At 40.8% G+C, this 16,714-nt stretch overlaps 1 protein-coding gene across 1 annotated transcript in view; it reads right to left on the bottom strand.

Annotated features, from left to right (window-relative positions):
* Positions 1–280: 280 nt before the first annotated feature.
* DCX (doublecortin) overlaps positions 281–16,714 on the bottom strand; it is a 106,484-nt gene continuing 90,050 nt past the window's right edge. Inside the window, exons 6-7 of the mRNA XM_057719020.1 lie at positions 12,473–12,567; positions 281–341 (exon numbers count right to left, since the gene is read on the bottom strand). Coding sequence (XP_057575003.1) covers positions 285–341; positions 12,473–12,567 — 152 coding nt within the window. The 3' untranslated portion in view covers positions 281–284. The remainder of the gene's footprint in view (positions 342–12,472; positions 12,568–16,714) is intronic.

Here is a 16,714-nt window from a genome sequence, read left to right as displayed (position 1 = left end):
AGGTCATGGACTAGCACATTTTGCATCCTTGGGAAATTACCCCAAAGGATGGTTAGCAATCTATCTCTTATAATTGGTAACTGTGGATCAGTGGCCCAGAGGAGAAATCACAGAAAAAAAAACCCAACATATTACAGTGTGTTTTTAAAAGTAACAACAACAACAACAACAACAAAATAAAAACTTGAAAGCACCAATAGCCCTGTTGGACACTTGAGCAGAAGTACCCTATTGTAACGGTCAGCTTGGATTTGTACTCTGGACTCTGAACCCTCTCTCCTCCTTCACATGGAATCGCCAAGTGAGTCTGAATCATCCAAGGACAGAGGCAGGTACAGGTCCTGTAAGAAGATAAGAGAGAAAGTTAACTCTCCTTTTCTTAACATCTTCGGCTCTGCAATGGGCAAGATTACATGGCTGCTTTTTTAAAAGCTAACATTTTCTCTAATTTTTATTTTGAAATAATTATATAGATTCACAGAAAGTTGAAGTACAGGGAGGTAGCCTTGTACAATGTACCCGTTATTCAATTTCCCCCAATGGTAACATCTTGCAGTTTTCCATGCACTCGTGTGTGTGTGTGTGTGTGTGTGTGTGTGTGTGTGTGTGTGTGTAGTGTAGTCCTACGTGACTTTACCATATATGTATATTTGTGTGACCATCATCACAGTCAAGATACAGAACTGTAGCCTCACCAAAGGGCTCCCTTGTGCTACCCCTTTATAGCTACATCCACAACTGCCCCCATCCCTAAGCCTTGGCAACCAATATTTTGTTTTCCATCTCTATAACTCTGTCACTTCAGATGTTATACAAATGGAATCATACAGCATGTAACCTTTTGGGATTGGCCTTTCCCATCAACATAATTCCCTGGAGATTCAGCAAGCTGTTGCTTTTAACAGTAGTTCACTCCTTCATATTGCTGAGCAACATTCCATAGTGTGGATGTACCACAGTTTGTTTAACCATTCATTGGTTGAAGGGCATGTGGGAGGATTCCAGCTTTAGGCTACTACAAACAACACAGCTACAAACATCCATGTCAAGGTTTTTGTGTTAACATAGTTTCCACTTCTCTGGGATAAATGCTCAAGAGTACAACTTCTAAGTTCTGTATTAATTGCATGTTTAGTTTTGTAAGGATTGCCATATTGTTTTCTAGAGTGACTCTACCATTTACGTTCTCACCAGAAAAGTATTAGTGATCCAGCTTATCCACATTCTCACCAGTATTTGGTATTTTCACTACTTTTTATTTTAGCCAGTCTTGTGGATTTGTAATGATATCTCTTTGTGGTTTTAATTTGCATTTCCTTGATGACTAATGATGTTAAACATCTTTCCATGTGCATACTTGACATCTATAATTCCTCCCCAGTTCAAGTGAAGAAACAATTCCTCAGAAATGTTTCTTTGTGTCTTTTGTTCATTTTTTTAATTGGGCTTTTCTTATTGTTGAGTTTTAACAGTTATTTTTATATTCTATATGTGGCTTTGGTTACATATGTGGCTTGCAGTCTGTAGCTTGTCTTTCCTAGCTTCCTTCCTTCTTTCCTTCCTTCCTTCCTTTTGCTGCAACAGGTCTTAGTTGCGGCATGTATGCTCTTCATTGCGGTGCGTGGGCTTTTCCCTAGTTGTGGTGCGCAGGCTCTAGAGTGCACGGGCTTAGTTGCCCCACGGCATGTGGGATCTTAGTTCCCTGACCAGGGATTGAACTCGAGTCCTCTGCATTGGAAGACAGATTCTTAACCACTGGACCACCAGGGAAGTCCCTAGTGTGTCTTTTCATAAGTTTTGCATGGTCTTTGACAGAGCAAAAGTTTTTAACTTTGATGAGGTCCAATTTATCATTTTTTTCTTTTATGGGTTGCACTTTTTTTGGGTCAAATCTAATAACTCTTGGCCTAGCCCAAGATCAGAAGATTTCCTCCTATGTTTCCTTTCTAAATGTTTTACACTTACATCTATGAGGGTGAGTCAAAAATTATCCGCACTCCGGTTATATTAAAACTTCTGTTGGCCACACTGTCTTATCAGTGCTTTCTGTTCAAGGTTGCTGTCTCCCCAGTCACTGCTGTGCAGGTGTGAAGGTGTTACATCAGTTCATTTGTAACTGTGGTGCAAGCAAAAATGGATGCCCCACTTGTGATTTGCACGAAAGAAGAGCAGCGTGCAGTGATTCATTTCTTGTGGTCTGAGAGTGTACCTGGTGCCGTTATTTATCGAAGACTTTGTGCACAGTATGGAGAAAGTGTTTTGTCTCGAAGAAGGGTGTATGAATGGATAGAGAAGTTCAAGGAAGGTCGCACAAGTGTTAGCCATTAAGAAGGAGCTGGATGCCCATCCACGTCCACAGCCGATGACAACATTGAGCATACACGCAAAATGATTCTGTTGAATATACGAGTGACAGTGGATTATGTGGCAAATCATCTGCAAATCAGCCATGGCTTAAAGGTTCAACAATCAACAGTGCTCATTACAGTGAGATGCTTATTGAACAGCTGAAGCCTAAACTTGGATGCCCTTGAGGACTCTGCTATCCAAGGGCATTGTGATCTTGCATGACAATGCATGTCCGCACACCTCTGCCTACATTGTCGACACTCTGCAAAAACTTCCTTTTGAGGTGTTAAAGCATCCTCCCTATAGTCCTGTTCTTGCTCCGTTGGACTTTCACCTGTTTGGTCCCCTGAAAGCAGCTCTACGAGGACGAAGATTCATTTCTGATGAAGAAGTGAAGACAGCGGTGCATTCATGGCTCGCAGCTCAGCCTAAAACACTTTTTAATGAGGGAATACGAAAGCTTGTTGACAGATGCACAAAGAGTATTGAAAAGCAAGGAGATTATGTTGAAAAATGATGTATTTGTCTTTTCTAAAAGTTAATTAAAATAAATTCTACAGCCAGAGTGCAGATAATTTTTGACTCACCCTCGTATAATCCATTTTTGAATTAATTTTTATGTAAGATGTGAGGTTTAGGTTAGGGTGCTTTTTTGGTTTGTTTTTTGTTTTGTTTTTTGGTTGTTGTTTTTTTGCCTAGGGACATTCAATTGCTCCAGCACCATTTATTGAAAAAGCTATCCTTCTTCTATTGATTGACTTTTATACCTCTGTCAAAAATCAGTTGTGGATATATATGGGGGTTCATTTCAGGCTCCTAGAGAGCTGCCAGGTCCTGAACAAATGGCTAACCCAGAAAATGTACCTCATCACCTAATTCCAATTTATTTCTTAATGCGTCCATTCCCCACCAGGAATTAGGATTTGTGGCTCCAATACTGCCCCAAGCCTTGTCTATGTCTTGAGGAGATGGGATGATATGGCATTGTTTTTTTCCACTGTTCTCAGAACTCTATTTGGAGATCCTTGTGACTACTCCTGGACTTACTTCACCCATTGTCTAAATGAGAACTTTTCAAGTCTCTCTCTCCATCTTTCTCTCTTGCTTCTCTTTTAAATTCTCTATTCAAGTGAAAGTTTTCTTGGAAACCAAATATATGAAATAAATAAAAGCATAGTTGTTTTGGTCAAACCAGACATGGGGGAGGCAGAATCTCACCCATCCCCAAATGAAGCATAGTTTGAAAACCACTGCTTTCATTTACATTACTGGCAAGATACTAAAGGAAACTGGAAATTTTAGGGTCAAGCCTCTGGATATTTAAGAGACTCTCTTTGGTAATGGAAACAGAGAACTTCAGTAGTGGACTATCCAAGAAAATTAGAGAATGCTTTTTCTAGAGGTAAAGGAAAAAGTGAAGATGAGGAAGGGGGGCAAGAATGGAGAGGAGAGGGACTTATTTATCTAACATTGAGAATGCTTTTTGCTGAGAAAGAAGGGGCAGGAAGTCTGTTAGGCTGCTTAGAATGGAAAGAGAAGTAAAGTATATTCAGAAACCTGAGGTCTTAGTCCTGGTTAAACAGTACTGTGACACTGAATGAGTTCGTGAGTGTTAGTTTCCTCATCAAGAAACTGCAGAATGTACAATCTGTAAGGTCTCGACCAGCTCTGAGGACTCTCAAAGAAAGAGTGAATCATTAAAAAACACAACAGAGGCAACTACAGCAAATAGACTCACTTCTCACCAACCCACCATCCCCACACTGTAAATCAGGGGTTGGAAAACTTGTTCTGTAAAGGGCTAGATAGTAAATATTTTAGGCTCTCTTTGCTGGTCACATATGGTCTCCGTCTCACAGTTTGTTTGGGTTTTGTTTCTTTTACAACCCTTTAAAGATGTAAGAAACATTTTTTACATCAGGGGGCAATCCAAAACAACCAGGCCATACACAGGATTTGGTACTCTTGCTCTAAACTACCAAACAAAATTTCTTAGAAAACTGCTAAACAGGTAGGAAGTACAACACTGAGGAAAAAATAGGAGGGCAATAAAAAAAACACGTAAAATTGAATTGAGGCAAAGTGGCATACAATAGAGTGGCATCTCTGAAGGGATTCAGTTCTCCACAAATTGCCTAAAGTGAAAATTGACCGTAGTCAACATATCTTTGAGCTCTAGACTTCAAGAATAGTGGAGAAAGACTCTCTGAAAATCTGCTTCTACGTAAATGCAGTAACACTGGAAAAATTGTCAAAATCAACTTTTTCATAACTCTGGAAATTAACCAAAGGCTTGTAACAATCCAAAAAGTGTTTATTCAAGAAAAAATGGCTGAATCTCAGTAAGAATACCAAAATTTGTGGTGCTTTAACTTGCCCTATTTCTATTTTCCCTCTCCCCAGCTGCAGGGTATCTTTGAAAACCAACAGCCTCATGACCACAGTATCTGAAAAAACAGCAACCTAGCAGCCACTGGAGGATGCAGAATGGGCTTGGAGCTCCCTCAAATGCCCTATTCCCACAGAACTGTCACTATTTGACCTGTCTGGTAGCTCCCACTTGTGGGGCTCCTCTTTATTTGACCTGACTCAGAGCACACTCACTGTGAACAGCCTTTTCAGAGAGTATTAATCAGCTGCAATTGTTTAAAATCACAGCTGCCTAACGTGGGGGAAACAGTTGGGGCAAATGAAGCTGCTCAAAACCTTAAAAGGAAAAGCTGAAGAATTCATGTCCATAGGGGACTTTGAAAACTCCAAAAATATTCCCAGGAATCTCGAAGGCTGGGCACATGTTCAGGACTGGGTGTATTCTCAGAAAAGACCTGAGAAGTTCCTAATCTCTCACCTCTGGTTGGCCTTGAGGCCCTGTGCAAACAGTAAGTGAAGGCTAAGGCAAGCTGCCTGACAGAGCATTGAAATCAGTCTCCAACACACATGCACACGTGTGTGCGCACGCACACACACACAGCCCTTCAGCAAAGGCTGGGAGACTTATTGGATCAAAGCATTTAAGGAAATCTAGCAAAATTCTCCTTCAAGGATGAAGGAGAAATCAAGACATTCCCAGATAAACAAAGACAGAGCTAGCAGACATGTCCTGTAAGAAATACTAAAGAGAATCCTTCAGGGAGAAATGAAAGGACAGTAGACAGTAATACACATAAGAAGTAAAGAACACTGGTAATGGTAAATACATAGGTCAATATAAAAAAATTATAAATTTATTTTTCTAATTCTTTTCTTCTATTATCCAATTCAAAAGACAACTGTATGGATTAGTAATTATCAAGATGTGTTGACGGACTTATTTTGCATGCACATGTAATTTGTATGTGAATAAGAGCACAAAGGGGGAGAAGAAACAGAGATATATTAATACAATAGCAACATTTTTATATAAAATTGAAATTAATATTAATCCAAAGTAGATTAAGATGTTAATTGTAATCCCCAGGGCAACCACTAAGAAAATAACTTGAAATAAAATTAGTAAAAATACAACAAGGGAATTAAAATGGTACACTGGACAAATATCTAATACAAAAAGGAGAAATATCTAACGCAAAAATATCTAACACACAAAAAAAGAGAAATTCAGAAGTAAAGGGAGAAAAAAAGACATGACATAAAAATAGCAAATGGCAGACGTAATTCCTAATTTACCAATAATTACATTAACCATAAGTAGATTAAGCACTCAACTGAAAAGGCAGAGATTGGCAGAATGGATTTAAAAACATTCAGCTCTATGCTGTTTGAAAGAGACATAATTTACATTCAAAAACATAAATAGGTTGAAAGTAAAATGACAAAAAAGATTTACCATGCAGTTAGTAACCAAAAGAGAACTGGAATGGCTATACTAATATCAGAAGAAATAGATTTGCAGGCAAAACTTTTTACTAGAGACAAAGAAGGACATTTCATAATGATAAAATATACTTAAAACATATCTGTGCCTTAACAACAGAGCACCAAAATACACGAAGCAAGAAGTGACTGAATTAAAGTGAGGAATAAACTACTCAACAATAATGGTCAAAAAATTCAATATCCCACCTTCAGTAATGGATAGTATATCTAGGCAGAAGACCAGCAAGGAAAGAGAGGACTTGAATGACAGACACTACAAATAATTACACATCTAATCTACTCCATCCAACAACAGCAGAATACACATTCTTCTCAAGGTCCCATGTAACATTCTACATGACAGATCATATGTTAGGCCATAAAACAAGTCTCAATAAATCTGAAAGGATTTAAATCATACAAAGTATATTTTCAACTACAGTGGAATTAAATTAGGAAGCAATAACAGAAAGATATTTGAGAAATTCACAAACATGTGGAAATTAAACAGCACACTGTTAAATAGTCAATGGGTCAAAGAAGAAATCACAAAGGAAATTAGAAAATACTTTGAGATAAAGGAAAATGAAATAACAATATACCAAAAGTTATGGGATGCAGCTAAAGCAGTGTTCAGAGGAAAATTTATATGAAGTGTTTAGAATATGCTAACTCATAGAAACAGAGTAGATTAGTGGTTGCCAGGAAGTGGGTGGAGGGGAAGAGGCTGTGACTACCAATGGGCACAGGGTTCCTTTTGAAGGTGATGAATATATTCTTGCAGAACTTTATGATTAGTCTAAAAACCACTAAACTGAGCACTTTAAAAAAGGCAAATTTTATCTCAATAAGATTTTTTTTTTAAAAAAGTACCTCTGAAAATCCTTTACATCGACAATTGAATACTGTTTTTTAAATTTATTTATTGAAGTACAGTTGATTTACAATGCTGTTAATTTCTGCTGTACAGCAAAGTGACTCAGCTATACATATATACTCTTTTTCATATTCTTTTCCATTATGGTTTATCATAGGATATTGAATATAGTTCCCTGTGCTACACAGTAGAACCTTGTTTTTATCCATTCTATATATGGTTTGCATCTGCTAATCCCAAACTCCCAATCCAACACTCTCCCACCCCCCTCCCCCTTGGCAACCACCAGTCTGTTCTCTATGTTCCAGATTCTGTTTCTGTTTCATAGATAGGTTCTGAATACTGTTTATATGATTCCTGAGCAGGTAACCCTGTACAGCAGTATGCACATATCAGTGTATAGTGTATACAGTAATATTCAGTAAGTAATGCTGTATACAAATGAAAGAGTTATGTAGCAGTTTTGTTCTATGACTACATTGTGACCACTGATGAATTTCATAAGTTAAACTTACACATAATGCAAGTCCACTGTTGTAGAAAGAGCACAGGATTAAGAGGCAGGAGACCTAGGCCCTAAGCCTAACTTCCCCTTTCAGGTGTCTTTGCTTCTATATTTGAAAATTGAGGAAGATGTAAACTATAAGATCTTTAAGTTTCCTTCTAGCTCTAAAAATCGATAAAATATAATTTGGATCATTGCATTTTGCTTTTCTCTAGTTATACCAAAGCCAGGGAAAGGAGGTAGGCACTGCCAAGTTAGTAAACTCCCTGGGCATTTTTCAGGCATCATACAAGGGCCTTTTCATTATGGAAGCCACTTTGAGTTCCACAGCACTGAACGATAGGGCTTCAGCATTCACCCCTGCTCTGAATCATTCATGTAACAGACCCTTCAGTGTAGTTGGTTGGTTAGTGAAAATAATTATCTGAGAAAGATTGTTCCAGACTGTTATCTCAGAGGAAGAGGGGACAGGCCGAGAGGTAAAATTGGGAGGCAACTCCACTTGCAGCTGCTATGACTTGGAATGGGTGGGGTGAGACTCAGGCTATGGAGAAAATCCAGAGGACTAGGGCTAGGTATGAACTTCCGTACTTCTGTCCTCCATCCATTTATTTAGTGCTCAAAATATATTTTCTTGTATGGGTAGAGCAATGTTTAGGAAAAGGAATTATCTCAACATTCTGTTTTTGTTGATTGATATGTAGAAATACAGAAACACACATATTGCTTAACAATACAAATAATTTGCACCTGAAATTCATTTGCTTAGTCCCCTGGAGCCCTACAGAACAAAATGTTTGTAACAAATACAGCTGTGCTGGCGATACTATTGCGTTAGAGAAAACAAAAACTTGGTCTCCGATCCAAGAAGCGTATAGTCCAAAGGATGTCAGAGAGAAGTTTTGAGAAACCTGGCTTCTAGTTTGGGTTTGCTTTCTCCCAAATGTGCCCTGTGCTTTTCTGATGGTGTGGCTTTGTTCTTGCTGATTTTTTAAAAAGCTGGAATGCCCGTTCTCTCCACAGCCATCAAAAGCTTACCTAGGCTTCAAGGTCCCACTTAAATGTCACCTAGTCTGTAAAACTTTCCTGTCTCCCACTCTCCCACAGTCTCGCATCTTTCCTTGCAGTTCTTTTGTTTGCTCTTGATTATACTACCAAAATCCACTTAGAGTGGTGTCTGTGATTTAAGGTCCAGGACCCTGCTTTATGCATCAAACTATCTCTCTAAGCACTTACAAGATGACAGAAAAAAAAAGTCTGGAAACACAGAGGAAAATGTATATTTAAATAATGTTAGTTATGTTTTCAAATAATACGTCAGATATAGTTTCCTTCAATCTCCAGACAGCTTGGCAAGTGGGATGTCTCCAAATTTAAAGCCATGGGGGCAACCACTAATATGGAAAAAAATTTTAAATAAATGAAAAAGCTTCCCTCTGTTTCTAGGTATTTTGAACATCTTTAATACGGTACCTTCTTTGAATTGTTGAATCATACTGGGGTTGTCTTTAACCTCGGCACCTCCTTTTTCTCATCTGTAAAATGGAAATGCTAACCTGCCCTATCTCTTTCACAGGGTTATCACAAGGGAAAACGAGAAAATGGCTATGCCGAAGATAAAGCAGTATGAAAATGCAAAATGTTGTTCTCATTAACTATACAAGGATTTACTTCATGTCCATATTGCAGCACTTGAGTATGCGGACTTTGGCTAACCTCATCGCAGCTGCATTAAAAAGGATTCTCCATGAGTTGCTTAAGAGGAGAAGCCAAGAGGCTGATTACAGCTTAGGGCCCTGCCACAGCCATCAAAAGCTACCAAAGGGATGCTGGGACTTCAAGTTTGTTTCCAATTGCGCAGGAGGAAAGTCATGGCCTCAGCCACCTGCTTCCTGTCTCTACCATGACTCACACCTTTCAGGTCCACTTGGATGGAAGTTCAGATGAGATCTGCTTAGGCCCACTGCCCAAGGACCTCGATGGTGCTAAGGCTCAGGTAACTGTGTGAAAGGAGGAGCAAGAAGCTGAGCCTGAGCCCCAGGAGGACTGAACCAAGGTCACAACACACTTTTTAGCTTATTCCGAAAAATCAGCTCATCCTCCATCACTGATGGTATACGCTACTGCCTCCTGATAGGATGCACTGAGTGAGATACAACATCACTTGTATGACATTTCTTGTCCCAAATGCACAATCTGTTAACCATAAGGAAACATCAGACAAACCTAAATTGAAGGACATTTTATTAAATAACTAGTCTGTGCTCTTCATTTCTACAATATACTGTCCCAAAAGATTTTTTAAAAGACTCAAGAACTATCAAAGACGACTAAAGAAGCATGACCACTGAAGGCAACGTGTGATCTGAGATTGGATCCTGGACCAGAAAAAAAGAACGCTCTTGGGGCAGTTGATAAAATTCGAATATGGACGGCAGAGTATATAACAGTATTGAATCAGCGCAAACTTCCTCATTTTATAATTGTACTATGGTTATGAAAGAAAATGTCCTTATTCTTAGGAAATACGTACTGAAGTATTCAGAGGTAAAAGGGCATGATGTCTGCAACTTAATTTCAAATGGTTATAAAATTTAGTAAAGTGTGTGTGTGTGTATGTGTGTGTGTGGAGAGAGAGAGAACACAAAAAAATAAAGTAAAAGGGGAAAATATAAACAACTGGTGAATCTTTATAAGAGTATGCAGAAGTTCTTTGTATTACAACTCTGTAAATTTGAAATATCAAAGTAAAAAGTTAAAAAATTAGTGATAATTATACCAAAATCCAAATGTTTTTTTGTTTGCTCTAGAAAATTATATAATTTATTATTTAATGTTTGTTTGCTTACCTGCCATAAAAAGGGGTGATCTGAAAAATTAAATGATACACTGAAAATTTAATGAGACAAAGAAAATAATGAGGCTCTGACAAGGCTGCCACCTGTAGCTTGTTCTAGCCCTTCAATGGTGACGTTTGTTTTTAGAATTGAGTCCAAAACAAAAACAAAACACCGCCCCCCCCCCCACCATACACAAAAAGCCTGCAAACCCAACCAGAAGAAACAGTTTAACAATGCACTCACCTCAGTGGGCTTATGGATAGTGGGGCCTCAGCCTAAATGAACTGAACATCTCAATTGAAAAGCGGAAGGACTCGATGTGCAGACCAAATAAATGCCCAGGCTGCCCTCTTTGGGGAAGATACTGGTGGAAGGTGCTGGGGTAGGTCAACCCTCCCAGAAGGAAAGTAAGGGCAGAAATGCATAGAGCAAAGACACAGTAAGAAACAGTGGAGGTTCTGTGTGGACAGTAGAACAACTGAAGTAGGCTACTCCCAGTCTTGGAATGGCCACACAAACAAGCTTTGCTGCTCAGAAGAATCACTGAAAGCTGACTGCAAAAGCAATTTTCATCCATCTCACAATCTCTGGGTAATGTTGGTTATGCAGACAGTTCAGCAGATCCTCTGTTGGGGAAACCAAATAGCTCAACGGAACAATTAGAAGGTTCTGGTCAGGGTCAGTACCAGAAGTTAAAGGAGTCATTAAAGGAAAGGAATGGGCAGTAGGAATGATGGAGCAGGTAATGGCCCAGTTAACCAGGAAATTAAAATCCTGATATAGAGAAAATGAAATGAAAATGGGTGTCAGGCAGCAGTGTGCTATTAAATGTGTAACAACCGACTTTCTGTGGGAGAAAACAACAACCTTGGTTTGTAGTATTTGCTGAATTCTATGGTGTAAATATTCCCATCATGGCTGAACTCTAGTTACCAACACAGTGACACCGAACACAGAGTTGGGAAGCAAGGTACTCAATCAGCTCTCATGAGCTAGTGTGAACTGGCCTCAGCAAACCACAGGTTGTAACCTGCGTGCCAGTCTTACATCTGCCACTGCCTAGCTATGTCACCCCAGTGAGTAACTTCACCGTTCTGGGTCTCAATTTTCTCATCTGTAAAATATCAATCTCACAAGATTATTGAGAATCAAATGAAATGTATTTATCTCCATCTCAGATCTCTTCTAGCTCTGACCCTCTGTGGTTCTGTGATGGAGTTGGCCACACTGGTGGCTTTTTGCCTTTCTCCATCTCACGCCAAGTCTTGTGAGCCGGGAGAAGACATGAGAATCCTAGAGAAAGCCACTCTAGGGCGTGGTAATCAGAGCAGAAACCACATTCACATGGCCTCAGAGATGAGGTTGAAGGCAGTGGCCACTCCAGACTTTTGATACAGAAGAGATTGCTGGGTGGGAATCAGGTTGGAAAGTGGGGGTAGAGAATTTCTACACGTCTATTATTTTAATGGAATGTTTATTGGGGATGACTTAGAGGTGTAAAGGGTGCCCAGGGCCAATGCAATGTATATATGTCCTCCCTTCCTACAGTGTGCTGACATCTGCCTGGTAATGAACAGTACACAATGAAACTAGGGTCTGTTCGTATTTTGATGTCCTGCGAATCTAAAGGGAGTAACTCAGGGCTAACTTCCTTTATGTCATTTACTGGAGCCTGGAGACATAAGTTGCCCTCAATGTCCTCTTTGCTGTGCCCCTGAACTGGAGGGACAAGTGCTCAACTCATCCCCTGAGCCATCATTTGGTGACACTCTTAGCTCAGAATGGTTATTTGGGCCCTTCGTACCTCTTCCTTTTGATTAAATATGACCAGAATTAAATAAACCGGGGGGGGGGGGTCAGAAAAATAAATAAATGACTGGAAGCTTAGCCCCTGCTGGGATTTCTGGGGCTTCAAGGAAATGGACCAACCAAAGGGAAATTCTGGCCTTGATGTGCTGCTGAGGTAGGTGGAAGAGAAAACCTTCTCCAGCCATTGCAAAAAGTCCAAGTGCAAAGGGGTTTAGTAAGGTATAAGAGACATAATACCTTGTGCTTCCGGAGGCTGCCAGGACTGGTGGGCGTAGAGATGGGAGACTGCTTAGACTTGGGGGTAGAGAGCTGGCTGCTGGAGGTTCCGTTTGCTAGCCCAAGGCAAGAGAAAAGGAAGGGATAAAAATCAACAGCATACAAAGGAACACGTTATCCTTCCCCTCCGAAGACACTACGAACACACTAAGAACATTCAAACGAGCTACACAGACAACCAAGTGATTTGACGAGTAGAACAAAGGTGAAAAGAAACACATTCCTCAGAAAGGCAAGAACTGCAATCCTCAGTTAATTAGATCCCCGCCCGGTGCACGCCCGGTGCAAGGCGGTAATCCACCCACCCTTTCCCCCGAGTGCTTCCAATTACAGGGGTCTGGTTCTTTTCAAATCTTTTTCATATTCATTCCCAAGTTTGACCCTAGCAACATCTCTGGGAGGTAGTCTGGGAACGTATTACTTTGTTTCAATTTTATAAGTTAGACAAAAGTGAGGCACAAAGAGGTTATGTGCCTTACCTTAAAGGGGAAGAAATCTGGGTGATTTGGACCAGGGCACAGCCCCTTTCGTGGCGGATGATGTGGCAGCTGCAGGACGGCCTCATTGTCTGTCTCTTCCCTCTCTCTCTTTTCCTGCTCATCTTTCCCCCCACTCTCTCCTCCCTACCTCATTCTGGGTGCAAAGAATAGAAGGAAAAAAAAGAGTAAGGGAGCTAAGTAGGAAGAAGAATGAAGAAGAAAGTGGAGGAGAAACAGTGTGAAAACATAAAGAGAGGCGCATACAGCAAAATGGGCAGACGAAAGGATCGAGAAAGAGGGAGAGAGAGAGATCAGGAGTGGAGATTCTTGGGGAAGAGAAGGAGGAAGTTTGAAATCGGGAGAAAGAGGAAAAAGGATGACAGTAGCCAGAGTCAGGGTGCACCCGCGTTTGTCTCTAGTCAGTAAAATGCTGAAAACGAGATGGTTTAGTATCTAACATCTCCACATTCCATTGTGTTTGCAAATTGTCTTATATTCCCTTGCTGACTAGATTTTTTTTTTAAAGATCCAATCATGTAAAAAGAAATGTGGTGAATTGAAGTGTAACAATTAAACAGCTTTCAAAGGGGATTCATGTTCAGACATTTCATCTAAAGTTAATTTCTTTTAAAATCTAAAGACCTACATTGTTCACCAGGTATTCTGAAACATGCTTTAAAAATAAAGGCAAATATCCCAAGGGTGTTGGGGGAGGAAGGCGGAGAAGAGAAAGAGGGGGAGGAAAGGAAGGCAGGAGGGAGGGAGGGAGAGAGAGGGAGAGAATAGGCAATGGAAAAAGTTAAGCAGGAAGATGGCCCGAGAGTATTGTTGTTAGTATCACAGGTAAAGCTTAAACTGGTGTATTGTGAGTATTTCCTGAGGATATACTTCCTCTGCACCACTTATGGTAATGTTTCCCTAGGTTCTGGAACCTGCGTATCCACTGTAGAGATGAAAGAGACATCAGTGTGGGGGCTGCTGAGTTTATCCAAGTGCAAGTAAGCTGAAAAATGGGCACTTAGGCATCCACCATCAGGCTTTGCCTGTGTGTTCACTCATCTCTAACCCACTCACTGAGAAGCCTTTCTCCCTGTCGGAGCTTCCTGGAAGTCACTCATTCAGTTGGCTAGGAGTTACAGAGTACTCTCTCTAAGCGAAGCCAAGTATTAGACATTGGAGTTTCAGAGATGAGTAAGTCACTTCCAGTGGGGAGGCAGGTAAGAATACAGTGGAAATAAGTGCTATGACAGAGCCATACCAGGGGTATTACTGGAGCCCAGTGGAGAGGCTTTGAAATCAGGGGACTAGGAGGCAAACAAGAGGAGGCAACACCTGAATAACGTCTTGAAAGATGACTCTGGAATAGCCAAATCTATCAAGACAGAAAGTAGATCAACATTTGCCAGGGGCTGACCAGCAGGAGGCAAGAAGGAATTCGAGAGGCTGGGATGGAGAAGGTCTGCTAATAGGTACAGAGTTTCTGTGGGGGGGGCGGGGGCGCTAAAGATGTTCTGGCATTAAATAGTGGTGATTGTTGCACAACTCTATGACTAAACTAAAATCCAGTGAACTGTACATTTTATTTTATTTTTATTTTTAGGCACACAGCCTTAGTTGCTCTGCGGCATGTGGGATCTTCCTGGAGCAGGGATCAAACCCGGGTACCCTGCATTGGCAGGCGGATTCTTAAGCACTGCGCCACCTAGGAAGCCCAGCTGTACATTTTAAATGAGTGAATTATTTGTTATGTGAATTATATCTCAGCAAAGCCATTAAGAGATGATGAATTGGACCTAGTTAGGCAGAGAGGGTAGAACGGGTTTTCCAGACTTTAGAATTACACCAGCAGGGGCAAAGACGTGGCAGTGTGAAAGAATATAGTATGTTGACAGAAGTGCATATCACTCCAAACGGCTCAACCACAGGATGCCAGCAGTGAGTTCTGAGAGATGAGACTGCAGTTGAGGATAAAGACCAGCCCCTGGAGGCCTTTTGTGAAGTTTGGGTTTGATGTGTGAAAGAAATCTGGGTGTGGTACCATCAAATTTGCATTTAAAAACTATGACTCCAGTTGTAGTGGGAAGACTGGAGTGGGGTGGGGTGTGGTGGGGTGACTAAGGGTAGAAGCAAAGAGATTGGTCAGAAGACAATGCATTAGCCCAGGTGAGACGTAGTGATGGCTTAAATTAAAGCACTGGGGAGGGAGAGAAGGGACTCGGAGAAGATAGAGACCTAGAGGCCAGGCAAGCTTCGAGCGTTATGTGCATGTACCACGCAAGCCAACCAAGGAGGAACATGACCTGTGCCAAACAGCACAGAGACTGGGGGAGCTACGCTTTCCCAGGGCGCTAGGCTTTCTGGTGAATAAAAGAAGCACTTTGGAAAAGACAAGAGTCTGTGGAGCCACAGTGAGGCAAAGGAGTCAATTACTCTGCGGGAAAAGGAAGGAGTTACTGGACCACCTACAGTGCCTGGGGGTCTTCAAGCAGGACCTGGCCCCTAGTAGTCAAGAGATGGAGAGCAATCCTGGTGATCGGTGTGAGCTGACATAATTCAAGTCTTCCCAAAGAGCCCTGACCTCAGCCAGGAAGTCTAACAGATGTAGGCATCCCCAGGTAAGTTCTGGCATTTTTTTCCATTCAGTCGCTGTATCCTTTGGCAAGAACAGATTCGCGTTTCCCAGCATTTGTCAGCCATGCTGCAAAAGGATGGGTACTATACTTCTGGTGTGAAAACGGTCTTTTTCACCTACCCTCTTATCTAGCCTTTTATCTGAGAATGAGCCCACTGGTCTTGGCAAAATGTGGAAAAATATTAAACAAAGCTTATCTGTATGGGGGCCAGTTTCCACTTATTGGCCATGGATCTGCACATACAGGTTTCTTTGGCAATTTCTAGTTCTTTTCTCAATATCCTCTGTAACTCTCATCCCCCAACTTGAGGGATAATACAGAGATACATATTCCACCTATACCTCTCTCTCTCTTCTCTGCATGTCTGTATCTGTTTATATATGTTCCACTGCCACTCCCCCAATCAATCAATCCCCAGACCAATCTTAAGCTACCTGTAAATAAAGGATTTAATTTTGTCGTCAACATTCAATAAGCATTTTGAAAAGCAGTTTTTAACCATTTAACTACAATTAACAATTGAATTGTTGAAAAAAACGCGGACACTTTCCCAGACTTCCCTGATGGAATCAAACCCAGAGACACTCATAGAGAAATGAGAAAATGTAGACACGTATAGACAAATGTCAACTCCTTACAAGCTGAAGGAGTGCCCACATTTACAGACTACATAAAAATATATTCTCATATGCATTTCTTCTATGGGTTCTGTGGGAAAAAATCTGGGAGGGTGCCATTTGATTTGAATTCTGCAGCCAATTCGTGTAAATGTCAAGTAAAAGAAGTAGCAGGAGAAGATGAAAATAGGGTCTGACACACTGTGCATAGTCTCCAATTGGCAAATCCACATGGAAAGCTGTCACAGTTCATTTTGAGAGTGACTGGAAGTAACACCAGCTTGATAGCCCTCGTTTTCCTTTATTCTGCTTTACTAAACATCTTTAGCTCCTGTCTCTGAGGTTCCAGTTCTCAGCGGCAATTTGAGAATGTACTGGGGGAGTGTTCACCCTCTTTTTCTTGTTCTCATTTCCCTCCTCAGAAGCACAGCACTGCCCCACTGTTGTCACCTTTCATTTATTCATAGTCCAAAT

Source organism: Hippopotamus amphibius, chromosome X, assembly GCF_030028045.1.
Source record: "Hippopotamus amphibius kiboko isolate mHipAmp2 chromosome X, mHipAmp2.hap2, whole genome shotgun sequence".
Classification (NCBI taxonomy): Eukaryota; Metazoa; Chordata; class Mammalia; order Artiodactyla; family Hippopotamidae; genus Hippopotamus; species Hippopotamus amphibius.
This window is presented reverse-complemented; position numbering and strand designations above follow the sequence as displayed.